This window comes from Poromitra crassiceps (assembly GCF_964638095.1).
Source record: "Poromitra crassiceps genome assembly, chromosome: 1".
Lineage (NCBI taxonomy): Eukaryota > Metazoa > Chordata > Actinopteri > Beryciformes > Melamphaidae > Poromitra > Poromitra crassiceps.
The window spans coordinates 26,342,297-26,368,671 of NC_139623.1; the positions used below are offsets into that span (position 1 = coordinate 26,342,297).

Here is a 26,375-nt window from a genome sequence, read left to right on the forward strand (position 1 = left end):
GCTGTAATGTGTGTGCACTGCAGCTGAGGTCCGGTACATCTGCCACTCTCATGCCTTTGACCATGTTGGCACCACTATCTCTGAGCACAAGCAGCACTCTTTCTGGGTCGATATCCCACTCCTCCAGCATTTTGAGAAACATCTCGCTGATGTAGTCTCCAGTATGAGAGCCAGACATGGCCTTGACATTTAAGACAACCTGTTTCCTTTCCCAGTCTTTGTCTATAAAATGACACGTTAGGCTCATTAATGCTTCGGTTTCTCCAGACCAACAGTCTGTTGTGAAGGACAAATGGAAGCCAGCATTATTTGGTCCAATCATTGTTTTGATTTTTTTCACAACCTTTGTGACCGCAACGTCAAGCTGGGTTGTGCGGTAGTGCTTCTCTGTTTTAAGCTTATATCTTGGTTGTGCTACAGCCAACAGCCGCTTAAAGCCTGGATCTGAAACAACCGTAAAGGGCTGGTTGTCTGTGGCAATCATTTCTATTATCAAAGTGTCAATTTTTTTTGACCTGGGATCCGAGTCTTGCCATTTTTGTTGAGCATCAAACATTTGTAGAACAGTAGGTTGACGGGAGTCAGCTGATCTAGCTGCTGCTGCTGCTGCTGCTGCATCATCTTTTTTCTTCTGTGCCTCTCTATAAGCAGGGGGGTGGTGAATCTTCAAGTGATTCCACAAGTTTGTGGTGTTTTTCTTTTTCCCTGTTTCAGCTCCCATGCTCACTGGCCCATCGCAGAGGTTGCACTTGGCCTTCCCTGGTGTTGGTTCAGTGAAGAACTCCCATAAGGGACTTGATTTCTGTCCAGCCATCTAATTAGAAAAAAAGAAAAATGCAAGGTCATTATTTGGGTAAAGAAAAAAAACAACATGTAGCCTATAATTCCATTATCCATTCATGCACATTGACAATCTATAATATAAAATTATACATCTAATATAAGCCAGTAACATGTTTCTGTTTTTGTTTTTTATTCATGGAAAATACATTGGGTTATGCAGTAGATTTCAGTAGTGACTGGTAGGCTATAGTGAGAGCAGTCTGTCAGAGATCTCATTCAACTGCATTATTCTATAGAATAACCATAATAATGACAATAATGATGTAACGCTAGCTGTTTATATTTGCTTTAATTTTATGGGCGAAATGTGTTTACAGAAGATGGTGACTGAGGAAACGTTAGGCTATCAGAGTTATAGGGCTCAAAACTGTCGCAAAACATGTTTTTGTATGTTTACTTTTGGTGCTGGGATAACGTAATTCATTGTGGGTAGTCGGCTACTAACTGTGGCTAATGTCAGCGGCTAGCTAAGCTAGCTATGTTACATGGCAGTAAAACGCCACCAAATCGATTTAACTTTTAACCATTTCGAGTAACACACATTTCGAGTTTCCATACGGACCTCCAGCGTTGGTTAGTTGTTTATAACGTGACTATATTTATAACTTTTATAACGTACTCCAGTTTCCGGTTTATAATTCGGGTCTGCAGCCAGAGTATAACAAAGCGGCAACAATGAGTCACGTTAAACCGGACCTTGTATCCACGATTCTTTTTTACGGTGGGGCATTCAAAAATAAGGTGGATAGGAGGAACGCTACGCTATAATAAAGGATTGAAGTTCATGAAACAGTAAACACTGTACACATACGCGAGCGCACACGCACATACGTGGAGCTATTTAGCCTACTACGGTATGCTAGCTAGGAAGCTAACGTTAGCTAGATACGTTCCTTCAGCAAAACAATGTTGACACGTTGATGTGGTAGTAGCGTTAACGCTAGCTTTCGGACTCATGTTAGTAACCCCTTGTTGAATCCCTAGCCCACATTAGCAATGCAACCTGATGTAAATAACGTTAAAATGACTCGTCGCTTGAGACAAAGGGAGAAATTGAACTGGCTTGCGTCTATGTTTCACAGTTTCCAACCACATGCATCCCCACGCAAACAACGTTATAGGCAGGACAAACCCACCGCTCTAACGTTAAGACAGTAAACGTGTAAGAGTGAGTGAGAGTATATGTTGAGCATTGAAATCTAGGACTGTGAATCTTACCGTGCTTTTCTTTCTTCAACATTTAACAAGCGTGCTTGTAGCACTGACTGAGTGAGGTCCACAACTTTTGAAGTGACACCGACCGGCGACCGCAGCCAGCTCTGTTGTTCTGCTTGGAGACGAAAGGGGAGGGGTGACATACCCCCACACTCAAGGCTGCAGGAGTGCAGGATCAGTTTCCCCAAGCACTGTGCTTTTCTGTGCGGAGTTAATGTTATCCAGATAGGAACCCCGCACTAAATAATAATGATAATGATAATAATAATGATAATAATAATAATAATAATAATAATAATAAAAAAATAAAAATAATCGGCCTCGTTAATCGGCCTCGTGAGCCAGGCAGAGGCCGATGCCGATTAATTAAAAATGCCAATAATCGGCCCCAATTAATCGGCCGGCCGATTAATCGGTCGACCTCTAGTTAGGATCCTGAAGATATACTATAATATCGTCTGCAAAGAGACCTATTCTATGTTCCTTACTACCCACTTTAATACCCCTTAAATCACTGCTTTCTCTAATAATTTGGGCTAATGGTTCTATGAAAATTGCGAAGAGGGCGGGGCTAGCGCAACATCCTTGACGGGTCCCTCTATACAGTTTAAACCTATCCGTCAATTGACCATTTAACTTTATTCTCGCATTCGGACTGTCGTATAGGGCTCGAATACAGTTTACGAATTGTTCATTAAAACCCAACCTTATCATCACCCCAAACAGGAACATCCAGCTGACCCGATCAAAGGCTTTCTCCGCATCTAGACTCACGATGGCTGCGCTCAGATGTTGTTTATCCGTCTGGTCTATAATATGGATTGTACGTCTAATATTATCCTGGGTTTGTCTCTCCTTTATGAAACCCGTCTGGTCCTCGTCTATCAAATCTGGCAGAGAGCGCTCCATCCTTTTGGACAGTATAGACGTGAAGAGTTTATAGTCCACATTCAATATCGATATTGGCCGGTAGGACTCGCAATATTCCTTATTCTTTCCTTCTTTTGGAATGACTGATATCACCGCCTCTTTCCAGGAGGGAGGGGCTTCTGCTTTCTCAAGTGTCCAATTAAATGAATTTAACATCATGGGGGCGAGATCATCTTTAAGAATTTTGTACCACTCGTTCGGGTAGCCATCACTTCCTGGACTTTTGTTGGCCTTTAGACGTGTTATCGCTGCATACAGTTCTATAGCCGTGATGGGAGCAATTAGAGCTTTGCTCTGTTCTTTCCCTAAGGACGGGAGGTCCAGCTCTGTTAGAAATTGTCCTATGCTCTCCTCACTCTCCGCTTCCGGCTGTGAATAGAGATTTTCATAATACTCTTTAAAAATACGTTGTATTTCCTCAGGATCATGGACAGCTTCCCCTTTTCGGGGGTCTCTAATCTTGTGTATTGATTGCCTATTTTGTTGTTTCCTCAGACGTTTCGCTAATATTTTGGTTGCCCTTGGTCCTGATTCATAAAATGTTTGCTTTGTAAATCTCAGTTTCTTCTCCAATTCGTCCTTTGCCATTTCTTCCATTTGTCTTTTAATTTCCCTTATCTTCTCTAATGCCCCGTCTCCTCCCTCCTGTAATTGTCCCTCCCCTATTTGAAGCTCCCTCTGCAGTTCGTCGTATCTGGCCTTTCTACGTCTATTTAAATATGCTGTCCTTGATATCAATTTCCCCCTCATGACCGCCTTAATCGTATCCCATACCATAATTGGACTCACCTGGCCATTATCATTATCTTTAATACAGTCCCCAATCTCCTTCTTGATCTGCTTTAATTCGTCTTCACTGTTCAAAATGCCCACATTTAGCCTCCAAAGCGTGTTCTTCCTCCCGTTGTTTAGCTGAATTGTCATGTAGACTATGTTATGGTCTGAAATATCTGCCGTTCCTATTGAACACTCTAACACCCTATGTCTGTCCCCTCTATTAATCAGAAAAATATCCAGTCTGGAGTGCACCTGATGTGTTGCAGAATAGTGGGTATAGCCCCTCTCCCCTGTGTGTAAATCCCTCCAAACATCCATCAACCCCATCTCTTTGATAAGTATGTTAAGATCCTTAGATCTCTGAAACTTGTGTTTCCTCGTGCTTGTAGTGTCCAGAGAATAGTTCAATATCGTATTCAGGTCCCCGCCCCATACTAAAATCCCTTCCGCTTCTGAATTTATCACATCAAATAAATTTTTCAAAAACTGCCTACTACTTTCGGGGGGAAAATACACGTTTACCAAGGTTAGTGGAACATTGTCTATTTTCCCCACTACGATTATGTATCTACCTTCTGTATCGCTCCTTTCCCTTATTAGCTCAAAATTAACCGAGTTAGAAATCAAGGTAGCCACTCCTCTTCTCCTACTGTTTGAACATGAGCTGAAAAACGTATTTTGATAACCAAATTTTTTCATTTTCCCATGTTCTTCATTCGACATGTGTGTCTCTTGTAAAAACATCACCCGTGTCTTATCCTTTCTTATTTTTGCCAATACTCTGCTTCTTTTAACTGCATTACTCAGGCCATTAACATTTAAAGAAGCAACGTTCAACTTAAGTGAGCCCATCATTCAGTCTTGTAACGATAAACAGGTTATACATCCCCCAAAACATGCGCTGAACATAAACACACCTCAAACCATAAACTAAAAACAGTAACATCATTAACAACATAAACCTGACTTCCAAACGAGAAGGATATAACCACTCCTCCTCTTCCGTGACCCCGCTGGAAGGTCTGGGGGCAAAACTCCCTCTTGGAGAGGTCCCCACGCCAAAGGTGACTAGCTTCTGTGAGCTGTATTTCAAGGAAAAACAGCGCAAGTTACGCCAGAAACAGTATTCCCTCCTAGTCCCTACTAGCTTAGCTGCAAGGATAACGTTAGCCGCATGAAATGGTTATGGTTGGTTGGTTTTGGTCGCTCAGTGGCATTTTGAGGCTGACGAACCTTGTTACAGGTAGTCGGCTTAGCTAACACGGCGCAGTAATACTGCGATGCGGTCACAGGTGTGTAAGGACCGTAAGTTTCAGAACTATCTGTTTTTATAACGAGGTTTTTAGCTTACAATTGGAGCCAATTATTTCCAGGTTGACGGCTAAAAACTAGAGCCCGACTGATACTGGATTTTTGAGGCCGATACCGATATTAGGGAGTAAAAAAATTCCCATATTGATATATCGGCCGATATTCTTATATTATATATTATAGCCTACCGATTATATTCCACACATTTTTTGCAATGATCCCTCAAATATCAAACACTTGACAAGACATGACTTGAAATATGTAATGTAGGGAGGATATTTTACAGCTTATTAATAAATGTATTGTCCAAAATTACATCAATGCAATGAAACAGTAAACTTCACTGGGAATTTAATAATTATAAATAACTAGAAATAGAAAAACACATATAGAACAAATATAAAATATAACTTGAGTTAAGAAAAAAGAGCAAATATACACAACATGCTGTCTATAACTTAAAAAATACAAAATAAAAAAATATCTGTAATATCGGCCAACATATCGCCCGATACCAATATATCGGTTATCGGCCAATATCAGCCGATAATATCCGTGGACCGATATATCGGTCGGGCTCTACTAAAAACAGTACGTGGGAAGTCAGAAGGTAACGGGAGGAGAGCCCGCCTTGTTAAAAAGTGTTATTTTCTTAGGATTTGTTGATAGTAATCAATGGATTAAAAAACACCGGCCTTATCCATTAAAGGCGAATAATGATAAACTCAATGTAAACCGATCTCCCGCCATTTCACCCCATGTTTAGGCTCTGTGTAAAGATGGCTTCATTGAATAGATGTATCTTTTGCTTACTGGATCCACTGGAATCGAACAATCTTGGGCAAGAGCAGACCGTGTGTGTGTGTGTGTGTGTGTGTGTGTGTGTGTGTGTGTGTGTGTGTGTGTGTGTGTGTGTGTGTGTGTGTGTGTGTGCGCGCGCGCGCCTCCCTGCATCTGGCCAAGCAGCAGACACCTTTCTGTGTAAGCCCTCCTACTCCCTGACATTGCTGGAACTATTTTGGAAAATGGAACATCTCCTTGTGACTGTTCCCTGACCTTCTCCATCCACAGTTTATGAGTGAAGCTGAGGAAACCTTATGAGTAAGGCATCACTCTAAGCAGCTTGCAGGGATGGGATTTATTTTCAGCTGCTTTGGACACACAGCCTGTCAGCTAGAGATGGAATGGTATGAACATTTCATATCTCAACGATCTTCTGATTTAGCCTGCTCCCGTTAGGATCATCTGTTTCCATCTCTTCCTGTCCCATCTTCCTCTGTGGCGCCGACCACCTGCATGTCCTCCCTCACCTATGCATAAACCTCCTCTTTGGCCTTCCTCTTTTCCTCTTGCCTGGCAGCTCCATCTTGAGCATTCTCTCGACATAACCAGCATCTCTCCTCTGCACGTGTCCAAACCATCTCAATCGGTTTATCATTAAACCGGATATTGTTTCATCCCTACTACTGTCGTGTCAGCTATTTTTAGAAGATTCCCATTTACTTGATTTTTGTTTTTGCTGCCCCAGCCTTAGTTCTTACTTCAAGTGTTGTTGTGATCGCATGCCTGCCAACAGACCACATGCAGTCCCACATGCAGTCTGGTCATCATCACTGTAGTGCAGTGGTTCCCAAACTTTTTAAAGTCATGTACCCCCTGGAGCATTCAACCTCCTGTCGTGTACCCCCTAGACCTCCACAGACGGGCAACTCTCATATGATGTTAAATATGAAGACATGACAGTGTTTTTAACAATTTTGCTGTTTATTCAGCCTCATAAAAAGTCCTCTTAACAAATGACATGTACATTTCCTCAAGCACAATATGAATGACTTCTCTGGAAAAGTTATACATAAAATATGAAAAAAATATCCTCATAACAGACATGCATAATACCTAAAGCACAAACTTCTCTGGAAAAGTCTCAAATAAAATATGGAAAAAAGGGTTCTCTCATAACAACTGACATGCACAATACCTCAAGCACAGTATGAATGACTTCTACGGAAAAGTTATCAAATATGGAAAAAGGTTTTCTCTTCATTCAGCCTTGTAAAAAGCCCTCTCATAACACAGGGATGCAAACAAATTCGCTTTTTTTTTTAAAGGTGACACACACACACACACACACACACACACTAGGGCAGGAACAAACAACTCAAATCTTTAAGAGCCCTATTTTGGGATTTAAAAAAGGTGACTGTCACCTAAATGTGACTACTTTGCATCTCTGATAACACGTGACATGCACATCAGCTAAGTACAAATGACTTCTCTGGAAAAAATACAGAAAATACAAATGAATAGACTTTTCACCACAGACTAATGTGAGGGGTGTGCTTGACTTGATGCACATAACTCTGCACTTTTGGGTTGAATGGGAGACAGTTTCAGTCTCAAATCATTTTCCACACACAGTTTGTGCCTGAACTTAGTTTTCATGCCAGTGAGGGCTGAAAAGCCACTCTCACACATATATGTTGTTGCAAAGGGCATTATGGTCTTAACAGCACGATGTGCCAGGGCAGGATACTCTGTGCACAGTGCAATCCAAAAGTCTGGCAGTGGCTTGTGGTTAAACTCCACTTTTACAGCCCTGTTTGTAGATATTTCAATTAGACTCTCCTGCTCTGAGGTTGGCAAGTGGCATGAAGAGGATCCAGAGAACGGATTACGAATCCAGTTGTTTGTGTTGTCTGTTTTGGGAAAGTACCTGTGTAATTGCACAGCCAGCTCACTGAGGTGTGTTTTTATGTTGCGTTTGACACTGTCAGTAAGCCTGAGTTCATTTGCACACAAAACGTCATGCAGTGATGGCAAGACTTGTACAGTATGTTGTCCTTGTCAACACAGTCAGACCAGAGCTCTAGCTTTTTAATCATTGCCTCAACTTTATCCGGCACTGTAATCCTAGATTCAGTTCATTCAGGCGAGAGAAAAAATGTTGCATGAGTTGTGCGACAGTACGTTTGCACATACAACACATTGGGGTTTAGGGGCGTCCTTACTCCCAATACAAGTGAAGCCCATAGTAATGTAGTTCTCGTCATATTTGCGCTTTTTTTTAGCGTTAAATTCCTTGTCTCCTCTGGACTTTCCTCGGACATCTTGGGCTTCGGGCTCGGATTCACCATCACTTTGACCAGCGCAAGCGCCCGTGTTGACACTAGTAGCTGCGAGGCTAGCACCGCTAACGCTACTGTTTGCTCTGCTAAACATCGCTCCACTTGAGGCCCTGGATCTGCTTTGGACCGCCGGGACTCGGCCTTCACCTGCTGTGCTGTTTTGAAAGCTCCCGTGGACATGGGACGAGGTCTTTTAGCGTTCCTTTTCAGCCAATTCTCCATGGCTAGGCTACAGGTCTCCATTCACTTTCAGCGTTTTGCACGGCACAGCTGTAGTCTGCTTTGACGTCTCATCACCCCTTTCCTCCGCCTCTCATTGGCTAATACTCGTTATATTCGTTGGTAGAGCCAATCAGAGGCAGGCAGAGTAGGGCGGGTCTAATCAGAATGCCGGTGTGTGTGTGGCGGGTCATATGTGTGGGTTTAACTTTGCCGGAGGGGGGGAGAGGGGGGGTCAGATTTATTTTGGCGTACCCCCTGTAGTACCTCCACGTACCCCTAGGGGTACGCGTACCCCAGTTTGGGAACCACTGCTGTAGTGTATGTACACTCTGTATCAGTGACACTGATGCAGTCTGGTCATCATCACTGTAGTGTATGTACACTCTGTATCAGTGACACTGATGCAGTCTGGTCATCATCACTGTAGTGTATATACACTCTGTATCAGTGACACTGATGCAGTCTGGTCATCATCACTGTAGTGTATGTACACTCTGTATCAGTGACACTGATGCAGTCTGGTCATCATCACTGTAGTGTATATACACTCTATCAGTGACACTGATGCAGTCTGGTCATCATCACTGTAGTGTATGTACACTCTGTATCAGTGACACTGATGCAGTCTGGTCATCATCACTGTAGTGTATGTACACTCTGTATCAGTGACACTGATGCAGTCTGGTCATCATCACTGTAGTGTATATACACTCTATCAGTGACACTGATGCAGTCTGGTCATCATCACTGTAGTGTATATACACTCTGTATCAGTGACACTGATGCAGTCTGGTCATCATCACTGTAGTGTATATACACTCTGTATCAGTGACACTGATGCAGTCTGGTCATCATCACTGTAGTGTATATACACTCTGTATCAGTGACACTGATGCAGTCTGGTCATCATCACTGTAGTGTATATACACTCTGTATCAGTGACACTGATGCAGCAGCTACTTGACTACAGCGCTATGTCCACGGTTGCCATAGCGACGCCATGGTAATTCTGTAAGTCTGCATTGTAAGGGCCTGTGTCCACCTAGCGTCTTTTCCTCAGGTCCAGCGTCTTTTTTCAGTTGTTTCCAATGGGGGGAGAGCGTATGCGAGTGCACACGGACGTCTATAGAAAGTGCGCTGCATCCAGCGTCTATTTTCAGAGTGCTCCGGCGTTTTTGTGCGCCGGCTCCCAGCGCTCCCAGCTGAGAATAATTTAACTTTTCAGAAAGACGCTGGTGTCGGGTGCTCTTTTTCTGGCAACTAATCATATGGAGAAACTATCGTAACAGAGACAGAAAGGCTCAATTGTGGGAGCAGATTGGCTAGACACTTAATATTTCTGGTGAGTGTTGTGCTTACTGCTTTTAATAGCGTAGCCTACCTGTGTTGTTAGCTTGCTAGCTGTCAGCTATCAAGCTCCTACCGCACTGAACTAACGTTGCTTCCTTGTATATTGTGCGCTGGGATCAGCGCTCCCCAGCGCACTCCCAGCGTTTAACGTCGGAAAAACACGCTAGGTGGACACAGGCCCTAATGATGTCAGCCACTTGTTTCAGGAGTTGAGATATCTTGGGACAATGAGTAGCCCAGCGAAAGATGCTCTTCAAGCCCTCAAAGGTGCCAGTCGATATATGTATGTAGCTGTTGTAGAGGTCTTTTTTGTGTGAGTGATGTTAGAATGCCCTAAAGTCTCACTTTTCACTTGCTTGCTAAGCTGAAGCTGCTGAACTGTTGCCCCACCCAATTGCATTATCGAATATTGTAGTTGGCAGCAGCCTATTGTAATGCATTCCAGATTGTACAGTGCGTGGAACAAAAATACTTGCCTCTGAGCATACTGCCAAATAGCATATTAAAGCTTCTTAGTTTTGGTGAGGTTAACCTATTTATCTTCAATATTTACAGTATAGCATCATGAACAGGAAATTTTAATTTGAAAGTGCAGGGAGAAGCGTTTCCCTCTGTCCCCCTCGCTGATTTGGAACAGCATATTAGTTTTATAGAGCCTCATTATGTCTTGATAGAAGAGCGCCATAGACTAATTTAATTTTTTACGGTGAATATGGGTATGAAGCTTCTGCATGAGGCACCAATATCGATAGACTTTTTCAGCCTCTCTCTCCCCTCATTAAGATGATTATTACCCTGTGAAAGTTGGGTTTTTCCTCTACACTCTCAACTTTCTGAATGTAGCTCCTTTTAGTGTTGTAACTTGTAAGCCTAGGTGTCATTTCAATGAACAAGGCAACACAAGTTGTCTACCTAAAGTTAGTCTGTCTTACAGGCAGCAGCAGCACACCTGAAAACCTGCATGTATTTTGCATGCCACAGTGCCAGTCTCATTTTAGTTATCAAACTGGTATGAGTTGTCAAAGGTTGTGCTTAATACAGTACGTCAAACGAGGCCTGTTTGGATGTCGTGCGGCTCAGTGGGCTAAGATGCATGTAATCACAGCATCCCGGGTCCAGATTCCTTCGGGACTTTTTGTCACGTCATCATTACCTTCTCTAGGCCTGTTTTTTCTAACTTAACTGATAAAAGAAACACATTGAAGCTGAGGTATGAAGCTAGGTTGAATGACAGTGGGATTAAGTAATTTTCCCAACCAATCAGCGTTCTTGACTTTGATGCTCAATGCTATTTAAGGGCTGATTTTATTGTATGAATGCACAGTGGCCTTGTGGTTTGAGTGTCCGCCCTGAGACTGGGAGGTTGTGAGTTCGATCCCCGGCCGAGTCATACGAAAGACTATACAAATGGGACCCATTTGCCTCCCTGCTTGGCACTCAGCATCAAAGGGTTGGAATTGGGGGGTTAGATCACCATATGATTCCCGAGCGCGGCACTGCTGCCGCTCCCCCAGGGGATGGGTCAAATGCGGAGAACAAATTTTGCACACTCAGGTGTGTGACAATCGTTGAGACTTTACCTTTACCATAACTATTCCAGCCCTTTAGGTCAATGTGACTGCTAACACCCTTGTCAGTGTGTCACACAGGGGTCTAATGTATGTTGTATACAAGTGGTTTGTGGGAATGTTAGACTAGATAGCAAGGCTTATTCAGTCAACCAGCTGTAGCCGGAGTAGAAATGAGAGTAGCTAATCATATCATGTCATTATAAAACCCAATGCTCAGAACAAGAGCCATGTCTGCTACTGAGGCCAAGCTGCCCGGTGGGTCAAGCTGTCCCTGGAACTGTTGGTCTCACCTAAGAGAAACTGACAAACTGTATCCTACAGTATGTGTCAGGTGTGTACTGGAATGGGAAAGTCCAAATGGTTTCAGACAGGGGTATTTGAAGTAGGGCCATATGAAATCCGTTTTATTTTTTCCAAATTCAATTTTATTATTTTCCAAGTTAATTTTTTTCCATTTTAATTTTAATTTAGGGGTTAGGATTAGGATCGATATGACTTGGCTCTCTCAGCCAGCCTCTTCGACACGTTTCTGTGAGTGAAAACCAAGTTGTGAGGTGACATACTGTAAAGGTCCCATGCAAGACCGATTATGTCTGCGACTTCCCTAAACAGTTTTAAACATCTGCTGAAAAAACACCTGCTAAATAAGCTCGAGTAACATGTAGTCTCTCCTATTGTTAGCTGGTTTAGATATTTTACTGAGCGTACCCCAACGTTTATTTTTTCTTGATTGTTCTATCATGTTCCATTGTATGTTGAATGTCACTGTATGTCATGTTTTAACACCAGGGACCATGTTGTAAATAAGTGCCTGCACTTTCACATGTATATCCCTTGGATTTTGCTGTCTTGATATCCAAATCAAATCAAATCAGACCTGCTGCTCCAAAACACCCCAATCGAAAACGGAATTACTTCTCTAGGCCAATTTACTACAATAATTAGGTCTACTTTTGATTTGGATAATTAGCCTTTTTTCTTTTATCAATTTCAGACAAATTATGGATAATTCTGCAATATTCCATGTTTTACACTTGATTCCCTTTTTATCACCAAATTCCATGATTCCGTCCTGTTTTTTCTTCCCCTGCATCACTTTGAAAAATGTGGCAGAAACGAAGTGGAGCAGTACGTTTGTTGCCATGGAGCCAAAGTAGTGCTGAGATCTTTAGAAGTGACGCATAACATGCAGATTATATCAAGCTTTAGTTGAACTATTTTCAAGTATTTTATTTATTTATTTATTTATTTATTTATTTATTTATTATATTTATTATATTTATTATATTTATTTATTTATTTATTTATTTTTTCAAGTCTTTGCACATCCTACCACTGCAGAAAAATCCGCAACCCACTGTGCAGTCGGCGGTGAGCGCGGATTGTCTGAATCTGCATTTTGAGCTGACGGGCGTGCGGGACACACACACACACACACACACACACACACACACACACACACACACACACACACACACACAGCTCCGTGAATGTACAAATCAAGGATGCTACCTTGCACTCTGCGGCTCGCGGCCTCATGCACACAAGTAAATGCACACTCCTCCACCTGTGTCTTCCCTTCACCTTTCTGTAGTTGCGTTTCCATCCAAAGGTATCGCAAATTTTAATCTAATTTTCAGAAAGTCGACAAAAGAAAATGCGAAATAATTCGCGTTTCCATCCACTGCTATAATGCAAGTGATAGAGCTGTCAATCACCTGGTGTTTGAGGCTGTCTGCCTCTGCTGATCAGCTGCTAGATAGAGCAGATAGTAGTGAATACAATTTCAATTCTAGAAGTGTGTCGCCTTAAAGTTAATATCCCAGTCTTCTTCTGTTTACCACAACAGGTATTGTGCTGCGCATTTATTTACCGTGTGTAGCCTTATTCTGTAGGCTACACGGCATGTCATGTTTTGCAGTGATCAAGGCAAACTGCATGGGTTTTTAATGGAGAGACAACAGAATATCGCTTAATCTGTTTCCACTGCAGTTATCGCATTTTCCTTTTATCGATACACCCGACTTTTCCACCTCCCTCAAGTGTGAAAACGTTTTTGCAATATTTGGAGGTTTTTGCGAATTTTGCAGGGTCTCCACTCCACTAAAAACAGGTGGATGGAAACCCGACTAATGTCTCTGTTGTAGTTTTCTGACTGTAATTGAAATGGAGTGTAGAAAACACTAGGGACAGCTTCCTGATATCGCCTTGCACCACCTTTTGCCCTCAGAACAGCCTCGAATTTGTCGGGGCACAAACTCAACAAGGTGTTGAAAGCGGTCCACAGGGATGCTGGCCTATGCTGCCTACAGATGTGTTAGGCTGGCTGGAAATGGATATCTAGTATCTACTCAGAAATTCTGAGTAGATACTAGATATTCTGAGTCAGAATAGCTCAATCCTTCATCCCAAAGATGTTAAATTGGATTGAGATCTGTTGGCTGGGCAGCCCACTGTGTTGAATTGAATTGAACTGAATTCATTGTCCTGTTAGTGGAAGCAGTTGTGGACAGTCTTTGCCCAGTGGCACAGGACATATCCTGCTGAAACATTCCCTTCACAGATGGATACACTGCTGCTGTGAAGGGATGCATGCACCTGATAATGGCCGTGATGTTGGGTCATCCTGTGGCATTCAGACATTGCTCCACGTGTATCAAGGGACCCCATGTGTGCCATGAAAACACACCTCACCCCGTCACCCCACCACCAACCTGAAGTGTTGAAACGCGACTTGATGGATGTATCATGGACTCGTGGTTTTCCCCATACACTAGTCCTCTCATCAGTGAGAAATAGCCTGGTAAACCAGCCGGCCACGTGAACTCACGTTTCATTTGGTTCTTCATTCCCATCTGGCCTGAAGCTTTCACCCAGTGTTTAGCAGTGGGCGGAAGTTGGGCGGGTGTACTTGCCTTGACAGATAACTCCTTCAGCCAATCAGCGTTGGATCCAGTCAAACCCAAATCCACTCGGGATAACGGAAAAAACACATTTTCCAGTGAGAGACTGCGCTGTTGCATAGTATACTCCTGTACTTGTTTAATTGTTACCACCTGAAACCCCACTTCAGATACCACCTCTCTCTTTTTCCACCTGCTCTCGCTGTCTCTTTCGCTCGCGGCTTGCGTAAAAAATAGAACAGACGCCAAACTAAAGCGCAGCAGCGCACGGACAGTCAGATCAGTTAACATGGGCGCCAAATAAAAGGTGGCTGCGCACCACGGCGCTGCGCTTACGCGTCCTGTGTGTTTTGGCTGTTAGCCCACTGCAACTACTGTTTCTTGTGTGCGTGTTCCCTTACACACAATCCACGTTACTGTGTGTGTGTTCCCTTACACACAATCCACGTTACTGTGTGTGTTCCCTTACACACAATCCACGTTACTGTGTGTGTGTTCCCTTACACACAATCCACGTTACTGTGTGTTGCCTTACACACAATCCACATTACTGTGTGTGTTCCTTACACACAATCCACGTTACTGTGTGTGGGTTCCCTTACACACAATCCATGTTACTGTGTGTGTGTGTGTGTGTTCCCTTACACACAATCCATGTTACTGTGTGTGTGTTCCCTTACACACAATCCACGTTACTGTGTGTGTGTGTTCCCTTACACACAATCCACGTTACTGTGTGTGTGTTCCCTTACACACAATCCACGTTACTGTGTGTGTTCCCTTACACACAATCCACGTTACTGTGTGTGTTCCCTTACACACAATCCACGTTACTGTGTGTGTGTGTTCCTTACACACAATCCACGTTACTGTGTGTGTGTTCCCTTACACACAATCCACGTTACTGTGTGTGTGTGTTCCCTTACACACAATCCACGTTACTGTGTGTGTGTTCCCTTACACACAATCCACGTTACTGTGTGTGTCTGTTCCTTACACACAATCCACGTTACTGTGTGTGTGTGTTCCTTACACACACTCCACGTTACTGTGTGTGTGTGTTCCTTACACACACTCCACGTTACTGTGTTCCCTTACACACACTCCACGTTACTGTGTTTAACAGGTAAACTATATTAGGGATCATAGCTTTCACCTGGATTCACCTTCACTCTATTTCAATGAAGGAGCAGGTGCCACTAATGTTTTCTGCTGGAATGTGAAAGCTACGGTTTACCTATTGGTTTCACTTAAATCCAATTCAGTCATGAAGGGGATATGAAGAGGAAAGGGAGGAGACAGGTTCAAGAAGCGTTAGCAGAATTTATAAGCAAAAACTAGGGGCAGCCTGAAAGATCTACATATTGTATAAAATATGAGACATATTTTGTACTTTTAATGAATACAGATTATTTGTGTTATTTTGCTTTAATTTGTTCTTTTACTCTGGCTCCCCTCCCCCATCTCTCCCATGTAGGTAGTGTCCTGTCATGCAGTTCCAAGTGGTCAGCCCCCTCTGGAGCTGACACTGTCAGCCAGCCAGCCAACACTACAACAGTCCAATCTCTGCCAGAGCCTCACATCCCACCGCCCTCCCCTCCCTACCCAGTGATCCTGTTCCCAGGGAAGGCTTCACTCTGAAGGATCTGATTCCCCACACTCCTCAGCTCCTTATTTCCTGTCTTTGGTACCTCCCCGAGGACAGGTCCACCTACCCCAGTCCCAGGCCAAGCCACTCTTCCTGCCTAGTCTTTAGCACATCTGCCTGGCGATAGTCCCCCATCCTGGGCACCTCCCTCTAGCTGCAGGCCCTGGCACAAACCCCTGTCTCCCCAGTGTCTGTCAGCTCATCTGTCAACCATGTCTAGCCGACGGAAAGCCTCCACCCCCTGCATGATCCGACCAGAACAGACCCTGGTGGAGCTAGATGAGGAGACAGAGGAATCACAGGACATGGAGGTGTGTTGGATAGAGTATTCATTTTCAGCAAGTTTGGGCTAGAGCTAGCCGGATATATCAGACTGAATTGTATTCACAAACACCATGTGTTTTGCAATCTATGTCAGGCCGGCTTTAGTGTAGAACACAGTGGGGAAAATGGCGTTCGCAAACATGCTAAACAGGCCAAACACAAAGAAGCCGTGGAAGCACAGAGAACTTCTAACATTTTCCATATTCAAGGACACTCACAATGTTTGCACTTGATATTTTCTGTAATGTAAATTTTAGATGCTGACTTTTGATCACATCTTTTGTACATATTGTATGTTTATTTTATTTTATAATTATTTATTTACCTAGTTATGAATTTAAGACTAATTAAAAGTAATTTACCGTACATACATTTATTATATAAATTTGTGGTGTAGGGTTATATTGGGGGGGGGGACTGATTTCATGAAATAGTAATGAATGGACGTGTACTACTAGTACTATGCACTGGTTTTAATCTATTCCTCTCCAAGAAAAAAAATAGTGAATTGAACCCATGAGATGGTACAGACACAAATAATAGATGGATGTGTGGATCATGTGTACAAGTATTAAAATGCAAGTTCTAGTCATTATGCCCTTTTCATCTGGAACCCTCTGTCTCCTTACCCCAGAGAACAGTGGAGAACCATGCAGAGGAGGGACCCATGGAGACAGATCTCTCCACGGAGGTGGAGCCATGTGTGGTCGTGGAACCGATTGTCAAAGCCCTCGATCCCCCAGCAGCTCCAGACAAACCAGCGGCAGAGCCCCCAGACCTGTCCAAGCCTCAGCGTAGGCAGCAGGGGGGCTACGAGTGCAAATACTGCCCCTTCTCCACCCAGAACCTCAACACCTTCAAAGAACATGTAGACTCCAACCACCCGAACGTCATCCTCAACCCTCTGTACCTGTGTGCCGTCTGCAACTTCAACACAAAGAAGTTTGATACCTTGACAGAACACAATGAGCGGTGTCACCCCGGGGAGAGCAACTTTAAATTCAAACGTATCAAACTGAACAATCAGACAATCTTAGAGCAGACTATCGAGGGGTTCAATAACAACACGGTTATTTACAACACGTCCAGTGCCACTTCTGGCAGAGGGGAGGAGCTAGGGACTCTACCTCTCAGCAAATCCACCACAGTCAAGATTGGGAAGCCAAAAATGATCACATCGGATAATAAACGGACAGACTCTCAGTTGGGTAAACTGACTTCTGATCTGGCCAAGACACCAATCACAGCGCTCAATGTTAACGGGACGGTCATCATCCCAGAGTCGACGCTCCTCAAAGCAGACAGCCTTTCCCACATCATGCCTTCGCTACAGCGGCCTCCAAACTACACCCAGGTAGGGGGCAATGATCGAAGGACACACAGGGTTCCCACTGGTCCTTGAAATCCTTGGAAGTTTGTGAATTTGAGGGGGAGGGTCAAGGCCTTGACATTTTTTGAAAATGGACATGGACATTAGGGCTGGGCGATATGACCAAAATCTCATACCCCGATATAGGTAATTTCATATCCCGATACCGATATATATCACGATATAGCATACTGTATTTTCTGTAAATTCAATTTATAGTTTATATAAAATGACCACATGGCCATTTATTTATGTAGCAGTTAAAGGCCGGCTTTCCTGATTTTCAACCATATTTGTGTCATTACAATGTCAGTAGTTGGATTAGATAAGCAGCCTTTACCTCCCCTCACTCAACCCTCCTGGCTGATCTCCCTTATCTCTCACATATTTAGTACACCGCTCTGACCCGTTTTACGTCACGACCGCATCAGAGCGGTGTACCACACTTGCGGAAGATGAACAGCTTTAAACTACAAGTCTTGTCTGGGTGTGCCGCCATGGTCCCGCCTCTAGAGGTCCTCCACGCCCCTTCACAGCTCCTAAACCAAAACAAAAGGCAGCCATTTTTTTCCACCGCATAGCATAGGCTAGCTAACGTTAGCTCCCGTAGCTCCTTGCAAAGAACCATGGCCATATCTCGGGAACGGAAGCAGCTACAGACACGGGACTGACGCCGTTGGAAAGCTCGTTGAATTTTACATCTAGTAGAAGGTGCGTTGAAGTTACAAAATCAACGATGGGGGCGCTGAGCAATGTACCCTTTTTGACATGTCAGTTACAACATCAGATGCTTATAACTCCTAGGAAAATGGCTTAAACTGCATGAAACTTTGTGTGTGAAGACATCTCCCGACATATATACTTCGGTTTAAAATTGGTGCAATTTGGAGCCCAAAAAAAAAGGTAGCTATGCTATTGTTAGCTATCCAAGAAAAATGCCTTCTTCTTCTTCTACTATTGTTTTATGGCGATGCCTTCTTCTTCTTCTTCTTCTTTGAGTTTTATGGCGGTTGGCCGCCACCTACTGGAGTTTGATATCAGCCAAATGCCTGAGGGGTGGGCGTGGACTTAGAAAACCACGAGCCCAGTGCATTGTGGAAAGTGGAGGATTTCTGTACCTCAACTTTCAAAGAGGACACTAGCATTTGCTATTGATGTGTTTGATTTAAGCACTAATTTGGAATCATATCTAAAAGTGGCCACTAGGCGGCAGTATTTCTTTAGTAAACGTCAAAATACCTACATGTTCAGTAGAAGAATAAACAACGGTAGAAGAAGAAGAACGTTAACCAAAACAACTCACCCAGGGAAAGCTAAAAGCTAAAGCTAACGATAGATGTTTTGTTGTCGGTCCTCAAGGGATTTCCTTGGGATGATGAGGGGATAGGAGGAGATGTTTTGCCAGGTTTAATGTTAGGAGGACACACACAAATATGGATCAAACGCGGACTTAACATAGCGCAAATGCCTGGGTAGGCTAGGCGGACGGAGTGGAGGTAACATCTCCCTGCTCTTTAGCCTACTCACCCGGCTGATTTGTGCCACTTATAAAGGGACGCAAGGGGTTTGTTGACACAGAGTCTGGTGCGTGTGTGGACTGTGGACATGAGTAAAAAAGAAAACGGAATGAAGAAAGCACAGCGTCATCCAAATGACGGACAATATTGCAGTAAAGAGTGTGATTTGCAACACAACGATATAAACGATAGAGCATCATATGAGACTAAATACATTTTCTATCGTCCAGACGAAATATATCGTCATATCGCCCAGCCCTAATAGACATGGGTCATTGAAAGGGCTTGAATTTATTTTGTGCAAGAATACAAATTGAGCTTGAGATATTTTTTTTACGACACATTCGAGCCTACCTCTTTATTTGTCTGTGAGCTTCTGTAAAGCCTGCTAGTTCTCATTATAAAAATGATCAGTGTTATTTATGTCCTGCCACCATTGTCCCACCCATCTATCACCAACTGAGTTAACACAATTGTGATTGAGCCTATCGCCCATTGATGGAAGCCTTTGCATTTTCAGTATTGCAGCATTTATGAACCGGATGTCTGTGGTGACACACAACAACACTGTTTGGATCTCACCTGCAATTACCGCCATAGGTGTCCATGTCGCCAAAGAGAATGAAACTGAAATCTTCAAGATGATCACTTGAACACTTTATGCTCCTAAGATGATCACTTTAACACATTATGCTCCTAAGATGATCACTTTAACACATTATGCTCCTAAGATGATCACTTTAACACATGATCACATTAACACATTATGCTCCTAAGATGATCACTTTAACACATTATGCTCCTAAGATGATCACTTTAACACATGATCACATTAACACATTATGCTCCTAAGATGATCACTTTAACACATGATCACATTAACACATTATGCTCCTAAGATGATCACATTAACACATTATGCTCCTAAGATGATCACATTAACACATTATGCTCCTAAGATGATCACTTTAACACATGATCACATTAACACATTATGCTCCTAAGATGATCACATTAACACATGATCACTTTAACACATTATGCTCCTAAGATGATCACATTAACACATTATGCTCCTAAGATGATCACATTAACACATTATGCTCCTAAGATGATCACATTAACACATGATCACTTTAACACATTATGCTCCTAAGATGATCACATTAACACATTATGCTCCTAAGATGATCACATTAACACATTATGCTCCTAAGATGATCACATTAACACATGATCACATTAACACATTATGCTCCTAAGATGATCACATTAACACATGATCACTTTAACACATTATGTTCCTAAGATGATCACTTTAACACATTATGCTCCTAAGATGATCACATTAACACATTATGTTCCTAAGATGATCACATTAACACATTATGTTCCTAAGATGATCACATTAACACATTATGTTCCTAAGATGATCACTTTAACACATGATCACATTAACACATTATGCTCCTAAGATGATCACTTTAACACATGATCACTTTAACACATTATGCTCCTAAGATGATCACTTTAACACATTATGCTCCTAAGATGATCACATTAACACATGATCACTTTAACACATTATGTTCCTAAGATGATCACTTTAACACATGATCACTTTAACACATTATGTTCCTAAGATGATCACTTTAGCACATTATGCTCCTAAGATGATCACTTTAACACATGATCACTTTAACACATTATGTTCCTAAGATGATCACTTTAGCACATTATGCTCCTAAGATGATCACTTTAACACATTATGCTCCTAAGATGATCACATTAACACATTATGCTCATAAGATGATCACATTAACACATTATGCTGCTAAGATGATCACTTGAACACTTTATGCTCCTAAGATGATCACTTTAACACATTATGCTCCTAAGATGATCACTTTAACACATGATCACTTTAACACATTATGTTCCTAAGATGATCACTTTAGCACATTATGCTCCTAAGATGATCACTTTAACACATTATGCTCCTAAGATGATCACATTAACACATTATGCTCATAAGATGATCACATTAACACATTATGCTGCTAAGATGATCACTTGAACACTTTATGCTCCTAAAATGAGCACTTTAACACATTATGCTCCTAAGTTGAAAAAGTTAGGAGCACATAAAGAATTTTATGGACACAATGGAAATTAGATGGAGAATGATATAGCATGTTTTCGATATGATTAGATTAATCTCCGATACATTACAATCTAGTTTAATTCAATTAAAGTACTGTATTCTCATGATGCGCCATGCATTTCCCACCAGAATGGCAGCTTATTTGCTATTGTTGTCATTTAATTGTATAGCCCTTTATTTACTCATCTGTTGTTTGCCTAACATTATGTAATGCTGATGTGGTGGAAAATACTGTGACTTGGTGACATATCCCAGTGTGAAATCATAAAGCAAATAACCTCACTGGGCAGTGTTCATCCAGTAAAAATCACTGAGCAAAGACACTGGGTGTTGAGTGTCCAGCTAACATTAGCTGCTATTTGTTTATTTAAGTTGAAACCATAGCCAAACCGTAGCAGATGGCTGCTCTTAGAGGGTCTAATGTTAGCTAACAGACAGCATAGCCAGATTGTCAACAACACATTTTAGCGATCTTGAATCCCATGTTGGGTAACATTATTCCCAGAATCTGCTTTAGTAACATTAAACCTTTTTTTAAATAAAACTTTTCCGCACAAGTCTAAAGCACACAGAAGCCATTGAAAAGGTTTTATGTTGGGTATGTCCCTGTCTTGCTGTGTGTGTATGACGAGGGGGGAGAGATTGACACAGTACACTGTGGAGAGAGCACACACACACACAGACCTGCTAAATGTTAGGTGCACCATTGCGACCAATGCTTAGTCGTACTGGACAGATTTTTGGGCGCATGTGTGACCAAAATGGTTGCACTCCTGAGCCCTGTGTCGCCATCTGTCTGTCTGTGTAGACCTATTCGTGTGAACACAGTAACTCATGAACAATGCATGATATAATATTCACACTTAGAAACACAGGTTTCAGAGTAGGTGATCTCATTTGATTTCGGAGCAACTTGCAGCAAACACTTGCATATTAATGACATGAAATTAGGCACCTCAAGTACCCCCCCGTTGACTGTTCACTTGCCATTGTCGACTGCATTATTCCAGGTACCGAAGATCGCAGTGCCCCTCAACACAACCAAATACAACCCTTCGCTGGACAGCAACCTGACACTCATCTCGTCCTTCAACAAGTTCCCCTACCCAACACAGGCTGAGCTCTCTTGGCTCACCGCAGCCTCAAAACACCCAGAGGAGCAAATCAAAGTCTGGTTCACCACTCAGAGGCTCAAACAGGGCATTAGCTGGTCCCCTGAGGAGGTATGGGTTAGAATAATAATATGTGTGGCACTTTGTATTGAATTCTGTGTGCATGAGTGTGCTTTAGTTTATTTGCCAAGGTTTGTTTCATCACACAGATGCTTGAACAAGGCACCAACTGGTTGCCCAAATAGGAAAAAAATGAATAATAGTGATGGTAGTAATAAAAACTGTTTATCTAACAATTGATATTTTGATTGTCTCACGTTGAAAGTAATCAAGATGTTGATATAAGAAACAAAAAATGCAGTAAGATAATTTTGTTTCTCAAATCGTGATTAATCGTCATGGCACGGCTATTTGTGCTGGTATGAGTCTGGACCTGGACAGATATGGATGTAGACTGCAACTTGACTTGTTGGTGGAGGCATAGAACCGCGATTCGGTATTTCTAGTCTTTATGTTTTATCCTAATCAAATCCCTGCATATTTGCATTTGCAAGTTTCTTAACAAATGTATAAAAGTATAACAAGTCATCCCCCCCCCTAACAGGTGGAAGAAGCCAGGAAGAAAATGTTCAATGGCACAATCTCATCTCTCCCTCAAACCTTCACCGTTGTAACTTCTCAGTCCAGCTCTGCTTTAGCCTCAAAATCCCTCCAGCCCGTGGCCTCTCTCCTCCAGTCTCTCCCCTGTCAGCTCCTGGGACAGACCAGCTTGGTGCTCACTCCCGTGGCCAACGGTTCGACAGTCACTCCGCTGGCTTTCACCGTGGCTAATCAGGTATAAACGCCCAGACTCAAATGTAAGAAATCCAGACATGTGTACAGGGACAGTTACATTTAGGCATACAGCTGAACGTGGGCAGTGGTAGCATCAAGGGTAGAGAAGCAGAGTTGTGACCAATAGGTTGTTGGTTCGAATTGAAGTCCATCTGGGAAAGTGACTGAATAGAATACCACTCTTTCCTCCTTCCAAGAAATGGATTTCTTGGAAATTCTAGGGAAAACTGTACTTAGTGTGAGAGGTACTCGGTTAAAGATGTGTGCTTAAATTTATCTTGCTAGACATATACAGCTAGTTGCAGTGTTGGGCAAGTTACTTTCAAAATGTAATTTACAACATATTGCTAGTTACTTTCATTTGAAAGTAATAAGTTACTTTACAATATTACTTTCTGTGTAGAGTAACTCGTTACTTATTACACTACTTTTGCATTACTTTTACCAAAACAACAGCAGCAGCAGAATGACATTGCTGCCCCGGAACCATCCCGAAAAATGATTTCAACCGCCTTGAGCCTTCAGTGTAAACAATCCAAGATTCTAAACGTTATTCTTTTCCCTTGTTATTGTCATCTATAATGGTTATTTGCATAAAAACACACAGTTTGATTAGGAAATTATTGTATCTTTTTTAAATATGTGCTTTGATTTAATAAAATGTAACTCAATTTGTAACTTGAGTTACTTGACAAAGTAACTGGTATAATATTACTGAAATCCTATAAGTAATAAGTTATATTACTGAGTTACTGCTAAAAGTAATATATTACATGTAATATGTTACTTTTGTAATGAGTTACCCCCAACACTGGCTAGTTGTGATAGAAGATAAAGCACACACCCGGGTCTGGGACAACATGTCAATTGACTATACTCGACACAGTACTTGTCATCAAATAAACTTGCATTTGTGTGCTCTACTGTACATTATGTGTATGTACACACTCAGTTTTGTCTATATTAGGATTAATCCCAGCAGCTAAAATTCCCCAATTTGATTCCCCAAAGTATTACAATTTTTCACTCCGACCACCACAGGTGGCGCAGTCTCTCAAACGACCGCTGGCGTCTCCTGTGATCGCCACGGAAAGTAAACGACCCTCCATCATTCAAACCATCCAGCCGCCCATGGCCGTGTCCAAGCTGGCATCACCCAAACTGCTGAGTTTCACTGTAGACCCCAATAAAACAGCTGAGCAGCTCTCTGTGCTGAGGACCAGCTACACACACTGTCCATTCCCAGAGGAGGATGAGGTACGAATACGGAAGGAATGAAATTGTAATGTTTGTGCCATGCCATAACCTTTAGAGGAATTTGAAGTATTACAGTATATAAGTAGTATTATGATTTAATAGTGTAAGTTTTTCCTTTATTGTTTGTGTTGACCTGATCAGCACCCTTGCTGACTGTTTCACGTCTCGTCATATGGCAGATCTACAGGCTGATAGAGACCACCGGGCTGTCCAGAGGAGAGATAAAGAAGTGGTTCAGCGAACAGAGACTCCTCAACCTCAAAGGTATGCCCTATGATGAATGATGAAATGCTCTGCCTGTGATTAATCATGTCTTTCTCTTTATGGCCTTACAAGTTAATGGATTAGTATTTCACTTCTCAGCGGTGTGTTTAAAATGATGTCTTCTTCTTGCTAAAGCAATTAAAACGCATAGAATACTCATAAAATGTGCAAAAAGGCATTTTGTTCTCTACAGTCACATTTATTAAAATAATTGCAGTTTGTGTTTTCATTTGGTTGAATTGAAAGCGAATGAACCCAAACCTGGTCCACACAAAAACAAACATGCTAAATGCTGTTAAAAGGCTCTGAGTATTCTGCAAGGGTTATTATGTATTTTTTATTGTTTGGATGTGTTTGTCCTTTCCATTATAATACGTTCCACTACTGTGTGCTATCCCAGTTTCCCCACGGAGATCAATAAGACAGTGATACATTGGGAAACATAGAGGGCCAATAGGGCCTTCAGCATGGGAGTGAAATGGGATTTGGGACCAAATCAATGTAAGGAGATGGACTATAAGGAACAACAGCATCATGATAACCATACTGCTGGCCTGGGTGTAATTTTGGGGAATATCTCTGCATTACCTTGAAATGTTAGCAGTGCATAATGGCCTTTATAGTATATCTCGCTCTCTGTTTCTCTCCTTAAGGTGTTCCTCCACCACCAGTGCTTGTGAAAGCAGAGGTGACGCCCACATCTAAAGATGGTCTGGTGAAGAAAGTGGTCCCCAGCCAGTTCCCGCTGCTGGAGAGGGTGAAGGGCAAGTCGTCAGACCAGCTGAAGGCGCTGGAGGAGAGTTTCCAGAGAAGCAGCACTCCAACTGAGGCAGAGCTAGGTAAAGACTGTCCTTTTTTCCTTTTTTCCCCAATTTTTAATAGAACAATAAACAAACAAGACAAACAAACAGGCTCAGACACAGGAAAAGAAGAGAGAGAAAAAAATACATACATCTTTGACATTTAGCATTGTAACGTGGTGCTACCAGCCGCATAAGGTGCTATGTGCTAGTTGTACATGATATTGTGCATGGGATCCTATGCAAGGGGTCCATGGGAAACAAGCTGGGCAGGCTGTCCATCACCCCTAGCCTCAGTCACTAGTCACTCTTAACCTCGTCAAAGTGGCCAAAAATGGGTCCCAGATAGTTGAGAACCTTCTAAGCGAGTTGGCTCTCAGGAACCGGTCTCTTTTTTTATTTTTTAGTAGGATAATTCTTTTGGCCTTCTGCTTTGTCAGATGGTCTAAACGGAAGAGTAACAGGAATGATGGGAGAGGGGGAAACGATATGTGGCAAAGGCGATGTGCTAAATTCAGATCCATGGTATCAGCATATTGCATTAGCCTTTGCCCGCTGGAACGGCAAGAAAGGTCTTCTGCAGGTCTTGAGATAACGAAGGCTTCCCAGACAAATCTGCTATTCAACATCAGGAAACATTGTGACCTAATTGTCAAACTAATTATCAAAACCTTTGTGGCTAACCAGGACTTCACAGTTGGCCAAATTTACGTCCTTAACATCCATTTAATGAAAAGTCAAGTTTCCTCACTTTGTAACCTACATTAATTATGTCAAGAAATCCCCACCATAATATTTATCTCAGTCCAAACACTGTTTTTTACCCAAAACAGGCTTCA

General features: G+C 42.3%; 1 protein-coding gene across 1 annotated transcript in view; it reads left to right on the top strand.

The window, feature by feature from the left end:
- Window positions 1–26,375, top strand: part of zhx2a (zinc fingers and homeoboxes 2a) — a 69,611-nt gene that overhangs the window by 31,159 nt on the left and 12,077 nt on the right. Inside the window, exons 2-8 of the mRNA XM_083659313.1 lie at window positions 15,725–16,206; window positions 16,854–17,573; window positions 22,280–22,492; window positions 22,986–23,216; window positions 24,257–24,472; window positions 24,652–24,736; window positions 25,390–25,575. Of these exons, the coding sequence (XP_083515439.1) occupies window positions 16,108–16,206; window positions 16,854–17,573; window positions 22,280–22,492; window positions 22,986–23,216; window positions 24,257–24,472; window positions 24,652–24,736; window positions 25,390–25,575 (1,750 nt within the window). The 5' untranslated portion in view covers window positions 15,725–16,107. The remainder of the gene's footprint in view (window positions 1–15,724; window positions 16,207–16,853; window positions 17,574–22,279; window positions 22,493–22,985; window positions 23,217–24,256; window positions 24,473–24,651; window positions 24,737–25,389; window positions 25,576–26,375) is intronic.